Below are 17,353 nucleotides of genomic sequence, written 5' to 3' on the forward strand. Positions count from 1 at the left end.
AAGGAGGAAAGTAATTGCTTACAATTTTTATTATTCCCATAATATATACGAGTTTGCCTGCTATGTACATGATTACAAAAGGTCTCTCATTCGAACGATGGTCTGAAGTATATACTCTTCATATTTCGGCGAGTGACGATCCTACGGGCGCCGCTTGGATCTTGGCCATGAAGTGGCAGATCCTATTTCAAATACCCATATAGAAGTCCCATTTGTGTGTATGCATTTATATGTTTCATATATGTATATGCAATGTTGATATGTATGCGTGTGCATGATTACATTACCGTACAAAAAATATTGATATTGTTTGCTTTCGGTCGAATCATCACGAAGTTGGTTTAACTGAGCTGCAAGTAAAATATTGAAATTAATGATAAACATAAACAGAATATATATTTAACTACTTAAATTAATTTCAAATGGGCTGATACGTGTGCGATGCTCTGCATTTTCAATTTCATGGCTTAAGTGAACACAATGTATAAAGTAAGACAGGATGATTTGTGTCCTGAAAATGATTTAAAATAATTTTCAAAGATGAAGGTAGTTTAGTTTAATTAAAGAAAAAAGAGTCAAACAAGTTTGTTGATACACTTTCAATTGCCATAATTTACTATTAAATTAGTTACTTTGTCTGCCGTGAGGAGCACCTACTTTAAACAGAAATTATCACATCATTAATGCATAAGTTTTGCCCCACTGTGCCATTGAACTCAGCTCTTGTGCGGCTTTCTTTATTTGTTTACCCAACTTGTGTGACGGGGAGCAGCCAACCCAAGATGCTACCCAACAATTACATTGCCGGCACAATTTATTCATGTTTTGCAACCTTTCTTTGGGCATTAGACAGTAGCTATTGTTTTCAATGGAGCGACAATGGCGCCGGCTCATTGAGTCAGTGAGTCAGTCGACTCCGGGAATCAGCTGCACATGTTTGGGGTCTGGCTTTTGGCTTGCTTGACAACCGCAGGCTCAGCTCCTGCGGTTTCCATTTTCATCATCATAAAGTCCGTTGAAAGGAAATCGATATGGGTAACTTAATCATGAAATGAAGTAGACGTCAAGTTGTCTTATATTTTCCAATTTCATGCTACTTCCTAATACGCTCTCAATCGAGCTTTTTGACTGTCTGATGTTGTATGTAATATTTGTTTTCTTTTGTATTTTTTGCGACTTCGCTGTATATTGGAGTAATTAATTTTTGTGAAAACTAAGAATGAAGTGAATTTTAAAGGAATTTTATTGTGAATGTGAGATCAGTTCTATTATTCTTTTTATTCAAATTATTATTATTATAATATAATTATTAAATTTTTTTTGACTCTGTTCATTTTCAATTCTTTGCTATAATAATTCGAATATTTAAAATAATTATATAAAAATAAAAAAAATAGAAAAATATTAGAAATTGTATTGCAAACTTCAATTTTCTTTCAAATATTTGAATACTAAAAAAAGTTTCGTTCTGTACTGTTTAGTATAGTGTCTAGGGTATCAATTACAAGGAACACTGCTCTTTGCTTTGCCAATGACGTTGTTGTTGATGTAGTTGTCGTCTCATCGCCTCCATGTGGGTGCTGGTGTTCGTGCGTCGCCAACTACTTTTCCACTTGGGGCTTTGTTTACCTATGAGCGGTAGTTCGAATGCAAGCGGTAGTATGGAGCGGGTTAAACTTGTTCCTTGGTTTTGTTTGTTTTCATTTCTAAGTTGGGTTACTTGTTTTCTAAAAAAAAAAAGTCTTTCCATACGCTTTGGCTTATGGCTGCCTTCAATCACTTGCCCTAGCCCTAACTATTCCTCCTGCTTTTCCTTTGCTGCAACCAATTTCATTTCATTTCCGTTGCGACTCCATTGAAGTTTCGACTTACTTTACACATTTAGCTGGAATGCAGGTCAGTGCTGTGCACTTTTATATTAATTTTATGACTCTGTGCTCAAACGCCCGATTCGAGCTCCTTGGTAAACCAACAACAATCGTGGCATGCACTCGCAGTCATTCGCCGTGGCATTCTGAGCAGGTAGCTGCACTCAAGGCTTATTGTTTCGTTATGCAAATATCTATCAAAGTTCCTTTGCCGCTGCAAATGGTTAAAAGCGTTGCCAGTACACAACCCACGTGATGCGAAAGGAATAACTTTTCTTAATACATAGTACATATCTATATTTTAGAACAATAATTGTTGCCAACCTTATCAATTCATTTTTGGTCTTATCATCATTTGAACAAATTTCAGAGATTTATAATGCCATGTATTCCACTTAATTCCAGGTTGAGATAAATGAACTGCGTTTGTAGTGAATAGTCCATTTAGATTACTGAAAATGAGAACATTGAAATATTATTACTATATTTTTATCCATTATTAATTTAAAATACTTACGTAACATAACAGTCGTCAAACCACCAGCCAGATTCCCATTTTGAAGCGCAATTTTTCATGTTGTTGTCATTATCCGAATCAAAAGTTGTGAACTTCATGTTTCTTTGCCATTTCATTGCATCGCCAGCGTCTCCAGAATATGAACCGAGCGAGATTAATTTAAAACCAGTTTCCTCGCTGCCTATCATAAACCGACTGTATCGAGCATAACGTTGTTCATTTTCAAAGTCCTCTAGGTATATATATAGCTCGTGTGTTTGCGACTTGGTAAGAAGGTGCAGCTTCTCAAGTCCAATGAAAAACTCCCCATGCATATCACCAAATCCGTGACGATAATTGTCCCAGTTTCTGTTGAAATTAACGCTTCCATCCTGCCGCCTTTGTATGACAGTCCAACCGGAGCCGGCCAAACTCGAGTCACAGGGCACCAGAAATGAGTCGATGCCAGGCACTTTTATCTCGTAAATATCGGTTAATTTGCCTATACAGCTCGATGATTGTGATTCTTTCAAATTTACTTTATACTCAGCCAGTTTCTCTTTCAGTTGAGTGTTTAGCTTAGTTAAGTTATTAATTTCCAACCGTAGTTTATCGATAAACGTATCCAGCGACTCAATCGTATGGTCTCTAGATCGAGTCACGTTCTCGCACCATTCGGTCCTGAGAAGCTGTTGCGCTAACTGAAACTCGATATGCTTAACCGTTTGCTCGCAAACTCCAACTCTTATTTTCATATTTGAATATTTCTCCCACAGTTCTTCTGCTTTTGTTTGTGTACGAGCTCTCAAGTACGGGTTATACCGTACCCAGACAGTATGTTGCGTATTTTTGTTCCAGTAGCTTTTCTTAAAAGAAAAAAATTCGTTATGTCACTTATATTCGATGAAACTAAATTATTTTGTTGTACTTCATTGTCAACCGTAGATGAATTAGTTTCACTATCCGATCTCTTGAGAATAGCAATGACTAATAAAAAGCCGTAGCTTAATAAGTTTTTCATTTCCGCAAAAAATATATTTTAACCGTCAACTCTTGACTTCAAACTGAATTTAACTTGGCTGAAAGTTGGCAACGAATCCCGATTTAGATTTTTTAATATACAAACAGATGATATTTTTTCCAATTTCACGCACCTGTTAATGTATACACTTGTGATTTGATAATTTTCTTAAAAGTCTGCAGTCTGACGTAATTTTAGTGGCCAATTTTCTACACTTTACATTCAAAAAAATATCGTCCATATTGGATAAGCTTATTATTCCAATATATGTAATATTTATTATACATTTATATTTATAGGTATAACGTTTAGTGTTTTAATATACACATATTTACATTATTTTTCGATGCAAATAATAAAGATCCAAAAATCCAAAAAATTATGAAAAAAAAAACCATTTAAAATTCAACAAATATAAGATTAAAATTACATACATTTATGTTAATAAATAAATAATTTATGCTCAATGTATTTGTAATTATCTTCGGCTTAGTTGATGCTGGCTATACAAAACATCGAGTATATTGCGAGTATATTGTGAAAATACTTATAAACAGATATTAAACAAGAATATCTTGTTATCAAAAGTCTCCATTCCATGGATAGAAATATAGGAATATAGGGTAAATAAATACATTTTACAAAGCCTACTTTTTGGAGGCCTTAAATGTGGCTGTCAACGTGAACAAAATTACGCAAACGTGGTTGAATTTTATTTAACATATCATGTAACACCACGAAATGACCCACATGGAATGCCGTTTCGCAGTTGTCCTAGAAAAAATGCCCTTCAATTATTTGCAGCATTTTTTTCCCCCACAGCTCTGACAAGGCACTATTTTGAACATTGGGCGAGGCTGTAAGGAAACGAAACAAACACAAAAAAAAATGTATTAAATATTTTATGTTATTTAAAGTTCATTAAAAATGGATGTTCAGCGTAAAAGAGATTGACAGATGGGAAGAGGAGGCAGAGACTGCAACATTTATATAACTGCTCCCATTATTTTCGTAGGTTTATTTTATTTTATTTAGTTATTTTGTTTTTTACTTTTATTTATGCGTTTGCAATATTTCAGTTTCAGCTAGCCGCAAGTCCGGCAAGCAATTAGCAAAGTTTTACAGTTCAATTGTGCGGCAGATTTTTGCAATCGTTTTGACAGTTTGGCAACGCGCTTGAATTGTCATCAGCAACCCACAGAACTCCCTCCTGGCCAACAACAACAACAACAACGACAACAAACATATAAATTAACTTTTAGTGTACAGCTGTTGATACTTTTTGATCACACTATCATTGCACAAAATTGGGAGTTGCTTTACAAATACACGAGTGCACAGCAATGCAAATGCGAGCCATGTGTAGACATGTTTTTTGAATTTTGAATGCAGTTGACAACTCTATTTCAGACAATCACGTCAGACGAAAATCCACCCAATGCGTGTGACAACTTTTCTTATTTTCTGTATGCATACATATCTCTCTATGTGTGTGTGAGTGTGGAACTTTTCCACTTGGTTATTTGGCAAGTGGGTGTAATGGGCTTGTTTCTTATTATTAAACAAGTTATTTAAATTTTCTATTCAGAAGAAGTGTATTGAAAAAGTACAGTAACAGCAACGGTAGCAGTTGAATTGGCTCAACACTAAGAAACATTTACAGCTGTAGTAATAATAATATCAACCTGAGCAGTAGCAATATAAGTGAATATAGTTCAGTGATAAGAGGAAAAGAATATTAAAATAGCTAACATTCGATAACTTACCAACAGGGACTGTAAGCTTAACAGAACAATTGCATTAAAACATAAAAGTCAATCTAACAGAATTTAACTAAAGTCGTAATACCAAAGCATGAATAAAAAAATATAATTTATACTATAAAATATGATTTTCACAGAAAGTTGATTTCAATCCTTCCGGATTGTAAAAATCTAAAGATTTTCTATTGAATATCTACGTGTCTTTTAACACAAATTCAAAGCGTAGCTAACTTAACTATAAACGAGGACAAAAACTGGAATCAACTTAAATTAACTTTGCATATATATATATATATATATATATATATATATATATATATATATATTCTGATTTTATATGTTGACAACAATTTCATGTCGTCTTAGCCTTAGTGGACGTTTCGCTTACTAGCTACGACCCAGTTTTTCTGAATAACTGGCGTTGTTCAACACTATCCTGCTACAACTATGCCAAACAATATAAAGTAGGAGTGGTAGCGGGTGTGAGAGAAATAAAAATACAAACATTGCGCACAATAGTTGAGTAAAATAAACAAAACTTTTTGCCTGCCCGGGCACATTTGAAACTTTATTCATGTGCATCGTTTGCCGTTGTTGCTGCTGCTCTGTCATTTTGTTGTTTATTTCAGAAATAAATGAAATAAAATAAAATAAAAAATGAAAATTGAGAAAAGTTTTTTAGTTATTTTCTTGTTTCTAGATAATTTTTTGTGGTCTGTTTACTGCTGAGTGAATATTTCACTCATTTTTGATATTTTTCTTTGGAATTTTTTCGTACCAGTTCCAATTGCTGGAATTTGCTTGACTAAAGCAGCTGCAGCTCCTTTTTGGCATAGTTTGCATGCCTTCAGAGTCTGTGATTGAAAGGCATTTCTGGCTTTTTCGGAGATGTGATTTTCGCTCTGAACATTTGTTGCATGTCACATTGTTGCTGCTGCAACATAGTTGTAGCAAGTAGTTGAAGCTGCTGCTGTTTTTTGGTTCGGTTCGGCTTACAAATGTTGCAACGTGCAACTATTAAATAGTTTTGCAACAGCTGCCACTTCCATCCAAGGAGCTGTAGCAGCTGCCACAGGAACTTTTTGCTTTTGTGCCACTTAAATGTAACCCAAAAATTTCCAAAAGTCCCAAACAACTTTTGCCCTGTTCGTTGCCGCTCCTTTTTAAACAAAAGTCAAATGTTTGTTGCTGATTTGCCTTGTGCTCTGCAACGGAACAGAGAAAATGAATCAAAAGTGTCCAAAGAAATTCGTTTGAATATACTCACTTTGGTTTCTACTTTCTAATCAATGCAAATATTTTGTATATTTTGCGTTACGTTTTTCGTTATTGAAAATTTTTTATATTAGCATTTATTGTTTAAGCTTCTCGTTAAATTCAAAATTTCATTAAAACAATTACCTTGCTTGTACTTAGCAGCAACTAAATAAACATAAATTCAATGTGCCCACTTAATGTCTCTTGGGTAAATATTGATTTCAGCCGCTGTTGGAATTGGAGTCCGCACCATTCCCATTTGGTGGAATTACAATTTATCTATTTCCGATTAATTTGCCCAACCGAATGCTGTGCCTTCTACATAAATCAAAGTTTCCTTTAATCAAATGTATATTATTTGCCAAGTAAAGCATTTCACAAGACCATTGTGATATTAAACGTTATTAATATGTAATAAAGAAGGTAAATATCGGGCAAGCATTTGCTTGACTGCCTGTGATCGATGTTGTGCTGCCTGCTTACAGCCTGTTAGAACGTTGTCAATACAACTAACTTCATAATTTCTAACTGGCTATACATCAATTTATTTACCTATCTAACTACTTAACTATCTATCTACCGGTATTTCATTGAAATTAACAAACATCATAATAATTTCCTTACACACTCAAAAGCATTTATTGTGTGGCTTGTCTCAAGGAAAACTTATTGTCTACATTCGCACTGATTAGAAATACAGTCGTTTGTCTTAGTTTGTAGCTCATTATAAATGTTGCTTCAATATGCAGGTGTATTTTAGACAATAATGTATTCAATTTGCTTGAACAAGTTTGAATAAGAAGCTTCCAGTTGAAACAATATATGTGTTTAATTAAGAGTTTCAAATAGTAACGTACCGAAATAACTTACGCATATGAATTTTGCTCGATTTTCTTTTCTTGTTCCCCTTTCCGCAATAAGAAGGTATGCAGCTTACTTTTAGTATACACATAATTATGAGTGTAATTTTTAAGGTGTGCAAATAATTTAGGAATCGGATCATAAGCCCAGAAGATAGTTGGGAATTCTTTATAATTTAGGGCTAAGAAAATGCTACTGGTGTGTAAGTATACGTTCTAATTTTCTATAGCACTCTACTTTTCTTTGAAGCACGCTCCTGTACAAACTTGAGCATAAATTTGAAATAGAAATATTAAAAAAAAAAATAATTAGAAAGGGAAGAAACTCTCATCAACATGGCGTATAATTAACGCCAAGCAAGTTCAAATTGCGACAAATTAAAAGTGGCCGGAAAATTGTGCCTATAAAGAAAATAGAAAATATAAAATAAAAGAGAGCTTGTCAGGGACAAAAAAGAAGGAACGGAAAAACGTTGTTGAAAAGTGGCCAAGCAAATCGGCGTATTATAAACTAAATGAAGGCAGCTATAAAGTAATTTAAATGTCGACCAGAGCCGAGCGGAGAACCAGCTCGAAAAGGACGGCTTACACACATTTAATGAGCGGCCGGGCTCAGCGAGAAAAACTCGTTAACAGCACTGGACACAAAAGAACTTAACGGTGAACGTTGAGCAGGGAGTAAGAGGAAGAGGGTTCCTGAATAGCGCAGCATAAAAGAAAAGGTAGCAAAGTTGGATGAAAACCCAGTGAGGGACGCAACTTGAAAAAAAAGGACGATTTTCATTTGAAAGGTCCTGTAAGCGTTGTGCTCGATAGGGTGAGGAGGGTTGGAGAAGTTGCTTGGGCTAGCCGATCAATGTGCACCATTGTGTGTGCGCTGTCAACGTCGGACGCTGGGCGAAACGCCAATCATTCAACTGATTAGTTTGATTTTAGCGTTACGTTATTTCCGTAATCAATGGAGCTGCAATGGAAGCGACCAATCGAATGGACAGCGCTGTGATGAGTTGGCTTTTTTGCTAAAACTGCTCCTAGACAATGGACCTCAGGGGCTACTCACGCACACACACTGGCACACACGAAAGACAATAACAACTGGTGTGGCAGTAATTGGGCGCTGAGTACTGCAGGTTGTTGTTGTCTGCCGAGGGGGGCGGGAGGGCGTGCCACAACACCGGATGTGGGCCGCGCGTAACAATTATGGACACAGGACCGACCCAGCCAAAAAGTAACCTAACCAGCACTAATTGCTTGACTAGTTAGCATTTGGCTGCACAAGTTTTCCTGTTCCTTTTATTCCTGCTTGTTTTTTCCTCTTTTTTTTTTTTTTTTTGGGCTGCCAAATTGAAATATTGATTAAGTTATTTTAGGGGCAAGGACTGCTGCATGCTGGTGAAAAGCGGAAAGCAGCAAAAATTCATTAGGCATTGCGGACATTGTGTGATATGGTTAAAAATTCAATGTGTTAGTTTTGGGAAATTTATTTGCTTAGTATATTTGATCAAAAGGGCTAAATGGTCAAACGGAACTTTATATATCGATTTAGAAAGCTATGCAAGGACAAAATATGAACTGCAATATGAAATTTTCGTTTTGGCTTTAAAAACGCAACTGAACATTTTAATACGACCATTTGACAAAGCGTGGCCCCTGTATATACAACATCCGTCTTTATACCCGGAATTTCCAGGCAATTCTATGCAGAATAAAAACAAAAAATACTTTATATATACGTTATAAATCTTTTGAATATTAGACGTTGGTTCATAAAGTAGCTGCTTGCAACCCGCACACACTTGTATGCTAATGTCATTTGGTTGCCGTTTGTGGGGCTTTTAAATGCCGTTGTTTCTGACGCCCAAATGTAGGCAACTGTTTTGTTTTACTGGTATCTCAACATTTTGCACGAGTCACGCCCATAATCCATAAGTTAAACTCACAGTTTAGATGTGTGTGTGTGGGCTTAAATGTTTGTGTGTGTATATGTGGTCGCTAACCGTGTCTGTTGACCCGCTGAAGGCGTGCCACACTCTCCGCCAACCTTCCATTGCCGCGCTGCGGTTTGTTCGGCCAACAAATAAACAAAGTGCACGGTTGGTTATAAAAACCGAAAACCAGAACCAGAAACCCAAATCGCACGCTTCAGTTCTAAAGGGTTAAAGTGGCCTTAAACGACATGGGGATTGGGGCCGTGTCTATGGCAAAAGAGGCGTGTATTTTGTTAACAATTTATGATTATTTTTACTTGCTCGTGTGCCTTTTTACTTTACTTTATATATTTCCTTCTCCACCATTTGTTTGGCCTGCCAACTACTGACCCGCATTTATGCAGACGAAAAAAAGGTTAAAGGTCCTTTTGGGCTTGGGCTGGCGAAATATATTTTGCATAAATAGAAATTTTCTTTCAGACGCAGTCTCCCAGACGCCGTTGCCGCTGATGATGTGCTAATCCTGACACACTAAAATTGCTCATACGCCACGTTGGCCAGAGACAAAAGTATGTGCGCGTGTGTGCCCGAGTGACCTTCTTTGGGCTGGCTACGGCAGAGTGGGGCCAAGTGGGCGCCCCAGCAACATAATCATTTCGATTGAATGTGTTTTTTATGATGACTTTATTTGCAACATTTTACGATTGTTTGAGGTGCTTAAAGACACATTGTGGCTCGATAGGAAATTGGAAACGCCGGCCAAAGGTAGTAAATTTGGTGAAATGTTGTCTTCAAAAATTCCTGAAAAATATTCTGGCGATGCGACCGATGCACTTGTTGAACATAAGAATACGAATCTGCTATGGCTATATAATTTTGTAAAATTGAATGAAAAATGTGAGTGAGTTTGGTAACAATTGTATTTTCAATATTATTAACACCAACACCAATTTATAAACCCTAATTGTATTATATTTATGATAGTAAAAATCAATTAAAGAAATTCTGAATATGAGTATTTAATAATGAGAACCTATAGGATGAATAGAGGAACTTGGGCATCTCTCCTATTTCTTATTTCTTATTTCTATTTTTGGCATTTGCAGCATCAGCCAAGAATGTTTGCTGGTTTGAACATTTAAAGAATTTTGTGCGTAAAACATTTCAATGCTAAAATGTAATAACAAGTTGACAAAATAAATTGTTATTTAGATGTGCAATTTATTCCAATTTACAATTTGCAATATCACAAGGCATGAAAAATTTAATTAATTTGTCTTACGGATGAAGACAAATTTCTCAGCACTAATTTGGCTTTCTCAGGCTCGTGCTTGGCCTGCTGTTGATTATGTCTAATAATTTCTGATTGCTGTCCAGGCAGCAGAAATTCATTAAATATTGATTACAGATATGCCTAGATACAGTTTGTACAGACAGTTGGTTTTTGCCTGCAGCCGGGCAAATTATATAAATACCAAGTGAACCAGCAAAAAGGATGTCGCAGGATAATATCAAACATTCAGTTCATATCGTTGCTCAACGCTTCTGTTAATTGCAATTTAAGCTTTGGCATTTCAACATTTTGCATCGCTGCATTTCCTATCCTTGTGTTCGTTCTTGTTTTCCTTGTCATATTTGTTTTTGTCGTTTTCACAGCTGCAACGGCCATTGCCTTCCAACTATTTTCGGGCTATTTGCGCTTTCTGTTGCCTAAGACCGTGTCCATTACTTGTTGGGTAAATGCCTTAAATTTCTGCCAAATTAAATGAAATGCTGTTATTTCCGTTTATTTGCTTGAGATTTCCACAAATCCATATACGTATGTCTATGTGCCAGTGTTTGTTCTTGTATTATTTTACTTGCATTGGTAAATGGAATTTTGCATTTGGTCAGCTAAGGGCGTCTTAACAAATTCTTCAGCTAGTCCTTGCTGATAGTCGGGTTAAGCCATTTGTTAGAAATTTGTTTTAAATGGCATTTCTGTTGAACTTGCCGCAAATTTTTGAATTGGTGTTAGTTTTACGTAAGCATTAAGTTTCACTTATATGTACGCATTTGAATCTTGACAGCAATTACATTTATACAGTCTGTTGAACCTAGAGCATCAAATTGAAATAATCGAAATTAATTTATTTGGTTAAAACAAATAGCCGTCACATGAATATTAGTAAGAGATCGCCAAGAGCTTACGCTGTTTAACATAACATTAAGTTTTATTTTAAAATAAACATTTACATAACATTTAGCCACAGCTATTTAACATAATGCAAAGCTGTACGTAAGAGCCATTGCTGTTAAAAATTAAATTTGTAATTCAAAGTAAAGAAATTAAAAGGGTTGCCTTTTTCTAGCGACGCAATTATAAATGAAATCTGTGTCTGTCGTTGCTTTCTTTTTTTTTATTATATTTTGTGCTCATTTTCAGCTTTTGCTGGGCATTGTTGTTAATAACTGTTGTTCATATTCATGCAAATTGAAAAATCTCGGTCAAAAAGCATAATATGCTGGCAGCGTAGCAGAATCAGTTGCTTTTCGCCCCTATTACGTGCCCCAAACGGCTGAGGGAGAAGACCCAAAAAGCGTTGACAAAGCGAATACGCACTGAAAACCACACGCGCGCACTCACAGATACACATGCACACACACACACACACACACACACACACACACACACACACACACACACACACACACATACACATGCAAACCACGAAGCGAACTGCAACTGCCGCCATTTTCATTTCCATTTCATTCGCTTTGTTAACTGCTGGGATTACGGTTTCAGGCTGTTGGCCTGCGGTGCTGTGCGGTGCGACAAGGATTGAGTTTTGGGCTTGTCATTTGGTTAGCAGAAACGTCGCTTGCATACAAAGCACAACATAAATTCAATATAATAAACATGTGAAGCACACAACCCACGCCCAGCCCGGCCCTATCAAAAATCCTTAACAATTGCAATTGGCTAAACAATAACATGGCAAGCCTTCCAGCCATGTCGCTGCTGACCCAGTTATGTACCGCCCACTAAACGAAGCGCTTTTATTTTATTTATTTACCTTTTTTTTTTATTTTTTAACTTGCTTTCAGTTTATTGTAATACACACACTCACACGCACATACAACGCTGTGCTGATGGATGTGGCATTGCCACATTTCTCGTTGACTCTCGCATTGCTTTAAACTGAAGTTTTGCCCCGAAGTTTAGCTGGTCTGAACTGTTGTGGCTCTGGCAAGTGAAATTGCTTGTAATGCATTACAAGGCAAAAACTTTTCTATTGCCTGCTTTGAGGAGCGCCTTTTGGCCCCAACCCTGTCCAACTGACTGTCTTGTGTCGCTTTACTTATTTTGAAACGGCTTTGTCGCCAACTTGCCTGCAGTTGGTTGCCGTCCTTCGACCTCCTCATTCTACAACCAACCCAATTTGGTTTGGGGTTTGAGTTTAGTTCTGTCAGATTATTGGCTGGTTTATGTCATAGTGCCTTCGACTGGGTGCTCTCGGCGTCTCTCGTCTGCCTTTTGGCGTTATCTCTCGATATGCAGCTTTTTTTGGGTAAGGGTGCGGCAGCGGTCAACTTTGTCTTGATTATTTTTGCAGTCAATGTCGGACAAAGTTTTGCTCAACTCTGGCGAATTTAATATGGTAATTATTTGTGACCCAAGCAAAGAGCCAACAATGTGCTGCAGTTGCATTAAGACTGCAATTTGTTGGTATTAAGTCAATTGGGTATTAAGGACATAAGCCCCCCACAGGCTAATAGGGCTTGACGTATGCGTTCGTATATATATATGTATATATTGAGTTCTACACGGTTTTTTCTTCATTATTCACAAGTTTTTTTTTTAACTTTTTCAACATGTTACGTTAGTGTTCATTTTGTCTTTTAAAATATTCTATGAAACGAAAAGTTGAAAGAAACTGAATTTTATAAACTGGCTTTTTTATACATTTTTTCAATACAGATTCGTTTCGAATAACTATGTCAAACTAAATTATCATTTCAAAGCAGAATAAAAATATAAAATTATTTAAAAAGCATACATATTGAGTATTTACAGATGTTAATGTTAATTAAATATCATCAAATATTCTTGAGCATAATATTTACAAATTGACAAGCAAAATATATATCGAAATTTCTCTTACATAATCTTTTAGTAGCTTATCAAGCAGCCTTTTCTTAACCTCATTTGGCCCCCATTTCGATCTCTGAGAGAAATCGATAATTTTCTGTAAATTTTGTAGAAATGTTATGTGAACTTCTGCACCTCATGTCAGTTGTTAATAAGTAAATTGAAGCAAGCTTGCAGAGTTTCAGTCATGTTTATGCAAATTGACAGCTAGAGCCTAATGGCAAAATGCTCTCAACCAGGCTGCCCCACCAAACCTCGCACAGTCTGTTGCACAGGAAATTTACAGACAGCCGTCTAATTTTCGTGCTGCCTCCCGCAACGAGGAACCACCCAACCATGTGTGCCACTCCATCAGGCAACCCAATTTTCAAATTTCACACACTCAGCCACGCAACACTTGAGCGGCTTATTAACTAAGCTCAACGTTAACCGAAAAATGCTTTTAAATGCTTCGAGGCAGGCATACGTGATGTAATGTAGGGCGCCAAAAAATATTACGCATACGCTATGGCAGCCAGCACTCATTACTCATTACGCATACGCCGCATAATCCTCTGATTGCTTTGCTCATTTTTTATGCACTCTGGCAAAGTTTTTGATATCTAATTTTGTTATCACAAATTTCTATGCGGTAAACAGAAAAAACGAAAAATATGAAAATATGTATGGCTGGCCCTCGGTTTAGGGCTCTGCAAAACACATTATCGAAATGAGTTTTTGGCTAAAACAGCAGCATCACCAGCCGCAGCCGCAGCCACAGCCACAGCCACAGCAGCCAAAACAAGAAGCATAAACAAGTCTTGAACACTGTCGGACGGGGAGAGGGCACAGCATGCTCGTGCCCCTCATCATCTGCCATAAATACTAGAAATATGTTGGCTGACAAGCACACAAACAGGACAGTGCGAAGTGTGGACAAATCTGTGCGACATACACATAAAAGGATAACACGCATGCTAGACAAGTATTTTTCAGCTTTAATTCGAATGCGGCTGGCGTAAAAAACTACAATTCAGTTAAATAAAATTCTTTTATACATTGTGTACACTACAAAAACAGTATAAACTAGGATTTAAACTGACAGAGCAGGGTTTATTATACAGCCAATGTAGTAAGATCCTTATTGGTGCTTTTCAAAAGTTGCCTTTTATACAATAAGGAAAAACCCGTAATGCGATTTATGGGCTATATAAATCCCTTTTTTATTTTTATTTAAACATATTAAAAACCTATGGCAAAATGAATTTACTGAAATGTTTTAATAAACACACTCTTCTTAAGCAAAGGAAAGCCTATAATTCCTATCAAAAGTTAACCTATAAAGGTGTAAAGATTTTGCCATGCCCACTGACGCCCTCACAAATCACCTAAAACAAATAATTTTTTTTCTACAGTTATACTAATATTATTATTAATTTAAGATTATTTATTATTAATTTTATAATTATTATTACTATTATTACTAACATTCTCTCATAGTTTACCCAAAAATGATGAGCAGAGTATCGCGCAGTCAGGACATTCAACCGTCACACACTTGACTGTTTTCCATACTTTTTTTTGCTGCTGTGTTGCCAACATATGGCTTTAACTCCATTGTTGTTTTTATTTTCATTTAAGCTGATTTACTTTTCACGGCAAGTGAAATCTTTTTGTGTTCGTTCGCTTCTGTTTTTGTCTGGCTGCGTTCAATGTTGAAAATAACTTGTTAAATGTTATTCATTTTCGATTTTTCGCTGTTTATTTATTAAAATGACAAACTATATATTATATAATAAAGGACAAATTCAAATATATAAATCTTTATCACAAATGATAAAGATGTCAGGAATTTCCAATAAAGTCAATAAATCTTAAAAAACTATAAAAGAAGTAAGAGGCTAGTTGGCTTTAGAAGTACTAAAAATTAAGTTAAAAATAAAAAAAAACAAAAAATAGTGTTTCCTCGATCTCGTAAGAGACCACGCTATTTGCAACTGCCGCTACTCAAAAGCCACACAAACAATTGAGTTTTAATGGAAAAGAGGAATTATTTAGCACAAAAAGCAATACAATCGCAATTGGAATGCTGTTTGAAATTTTCTACAATGCATCTAATTGTACAAGATTAAAATCGTGGCTTTATTTCAAAAAGCAACATATCGAGTTTGGTAACTCAGATTTTCTCAAAAAATTCGATTTCGATATCGATTCTTATCGATTGCTTGGATACGGAGTAAGTTATCGAAACAAACTTGTACTTCGCATGGACTAAAGGCACCTACATTCTAAATTTGAAGTCTAGCTTTTATAGGTTCTGAAATTCTTGCGTTCATACATACGGACAGACGGCTAGCTCGACTCGGCTATTGATGCCGAACATGCATCATGCTTAAGCTGCACAACACAGTAAAAACTTTGATAATCTTTGACTCTTGAAAAATATAACTAAGTATATTGAGCTGATAATACTACTCGCAATGCGTTGATTATATTTATTGACGCGATGATTATTATGGCTTGAGTGCATATTATGTACTGGGAATAACCAAAAAGGTTTTCTTGGTTTGATTTGCAAACAGGTCTCAGTCAGTTTATAATTTTTAACGCTGCCAAACGGTTGCAAATCTCAAATTAGTTTACTGAAAATGGGAATATATTTTAAACTATGGGCAATTTTATTAATGCCCTTACTAGTTCAATCAAATGGAGTATCGACAAATGACTTGGTTGGCCTCTCAAATTTAATGTCAATTATTAAGAGTCTAATTTAAAATTTAACGCAGTGTACAAGGGATTCGACAGGGAACGCTTCGGAGTGCGGAACCTACTGCTATAAAGTGGTTAAACAGCTTCTTAGCTACGCAGCCTCTATACGATCAAAGGAAGAACAATTCGCAGAGTTAGAGAGTAAAATCGATGAGCAAAACGCGATTGTATTTCATTTGAAGGAAACAATCAGGCATAAGGACCTACAACTGAACCAACAAATCGAATTGACGGCCGCGTATAAGAGCAATATTGCACTGTTAGAGAAACAACTCGTCTCAAATGACGGTATCATAACTAGTCTGCAATCCAAAGTTAAATCGGCAGATTCCCAAATCGCTGAAAAAGATAAAGAATTAAAGAAATCGCAATCGAAGCACGAAGTAAATGAATTAAATGTAGCCAGGATCAAACATCTTGAAGCGAAACTCTCAGAGTGCAAAGCGATGTCTGTAGTCTCCATCTGCCTAGGAAAACCAAGTGAGATTTATCCGATAAAGGTACCTGATATGGATCCATTCTCCGTGTCCTGTGACTCGAAGTACGCCGGAAGCGGGTGGATCGTTATTCAACGCCGTATTAATGGCAGTGTGAACTTTAACCGAGGCTGGGATGATTACAAGGCAGGTTTTGGGGATTTACGTGGCGAGTTCTTTATCGGACTAGAGAAACTTCATAAACTGACCCAATCGCAACCTCACGAATTATATATATCTCTGGAGGACTTTCAAAATCAAACCCGTTTTGCTCGATACAGTGACTTTGTTATTGGCAACGAGGCAGAGTTATATAAGATTAAAATGCTTGGAGATTTTACCGGAAATGTTGCTGATTCCTTCAATTATCATAAGGACAAAAATTTTTCAACACCAGATAAGGATAATGATGTCACTACGGGTAACTGTGCTCTAAGCTACGAGTCTGGATGGTGGTTTTATGACTGTTATAACTGGTAAACAATTCCGCAATTGTTTAATTTGAACTCCTTATCCTTATCTATCATCGTATTTTTTTTTTTTGTTTGTTTTTTAATTTGTAGTAATTTAAATGGACGATACACATCAAAAGATGTAGGAATAACTGGGAAAAGAATAGGTTGGAATGGATGGCAACTGAAACCTCTTAAATTTACCCAAATGATGATTAGGCCAAAGTCTTCTTAATTCGTATATTTTTTGATTTTGTACAACAATTTTTTATTTTAATAAAGTAAATAAATTAAGGCTTAATGCGAATAAAAGTAAGAATATTAAATACTCTTGTAGAATTGATTTTGGTAC

General features: G+C 36.0%; 2 protein-coding genes across 8 annotated transcripts in view; one reads left to right on the forward strand and one right to left on the reverse strand.

Moving 5' to 3' along the window:
- Positions 1-17,353, forward strand: part of kuz (zinc-dependent metalloprotease kuz) — a 140,441-nt gene that overhangs the window by 77,066 nt on the left and 46,022 nt on the right. The window lies entirely within an intron of this gene.
- On the reverse strand, positions 28-3,639 carry LOC26531532 (fibrinogen-like protein 1). 3 transcript variants are annotated; one of them, XM_015169917.3, is made up of 4 exons: positions 3,293-3,639; positions 2,386-3,230; positions 2,193-2,320; positions 28-350 (listed from the first exon to the last, which is right to left on the reverse strand). In XM_015169917.3, exons 1-3 carry the CDS (start codon positions 3,383-3,385, stop codon positions 2,197-2,199), a joined length of 1,062 nt encoding a protein of 353 aa, XP_015025403.1. In that variant the 5' UTR covers positions 3,386-3,639; the 3' UTR covers positions 28-350; positions 2,193-2,196. The 3 variants fall into 3 exon arrangements, with proteins under 3 accessions (XP_015025403.1, XP_032293869.1, XP_070065175.1); XM_032437978.2 differs by having other exon boundaries at positions 30-350; positions 2,386-3,225; positions 3,293-3,637; XM_070209074.1 differs by lacking the exon at positions 28-350 and having other exon boundaries at positions 2,158-2,320.

This window comes from Drosophila virilis, chromosome 4 (assembly GCF_030788295.1).
Source record: "Drosophila virilis strain 15010-1051.87 chromosome 4, Dvir_AGI_RSII-ME, whole genome shotgun sequence".
In the NCBI taxonomy this organism is placed as follows: domain Eukaryota; kingdom Metazoa; phylum Arthropoda; class Insecta; order Diptera; family Drosophilidae; genus Drosophila; species Drosophila virilis.

Coding starts and splice junctions, on each gene's coding strand:
- LOC26531532 (XM_015169917.3), bottom strand. CDS start 3,385: ATGAAAAACTTATTAAGCTACGGCTTTTTATTAGTCATTGCTATTCTC. Junction 3,231..3,292: donor CATCTACGGTTGACAATGAA/GTACAACAAAAT, acceptor TTTTCTTTTAAG/AAAAGCTACTGGAACAAAAA. Junction 2,321..2,385: donor TTTGACGACTGTTATGTTAC/GTAAGTATTTTA, acceptor TCTCATTTTCAG/TAATCTAAATGGACTATTCA.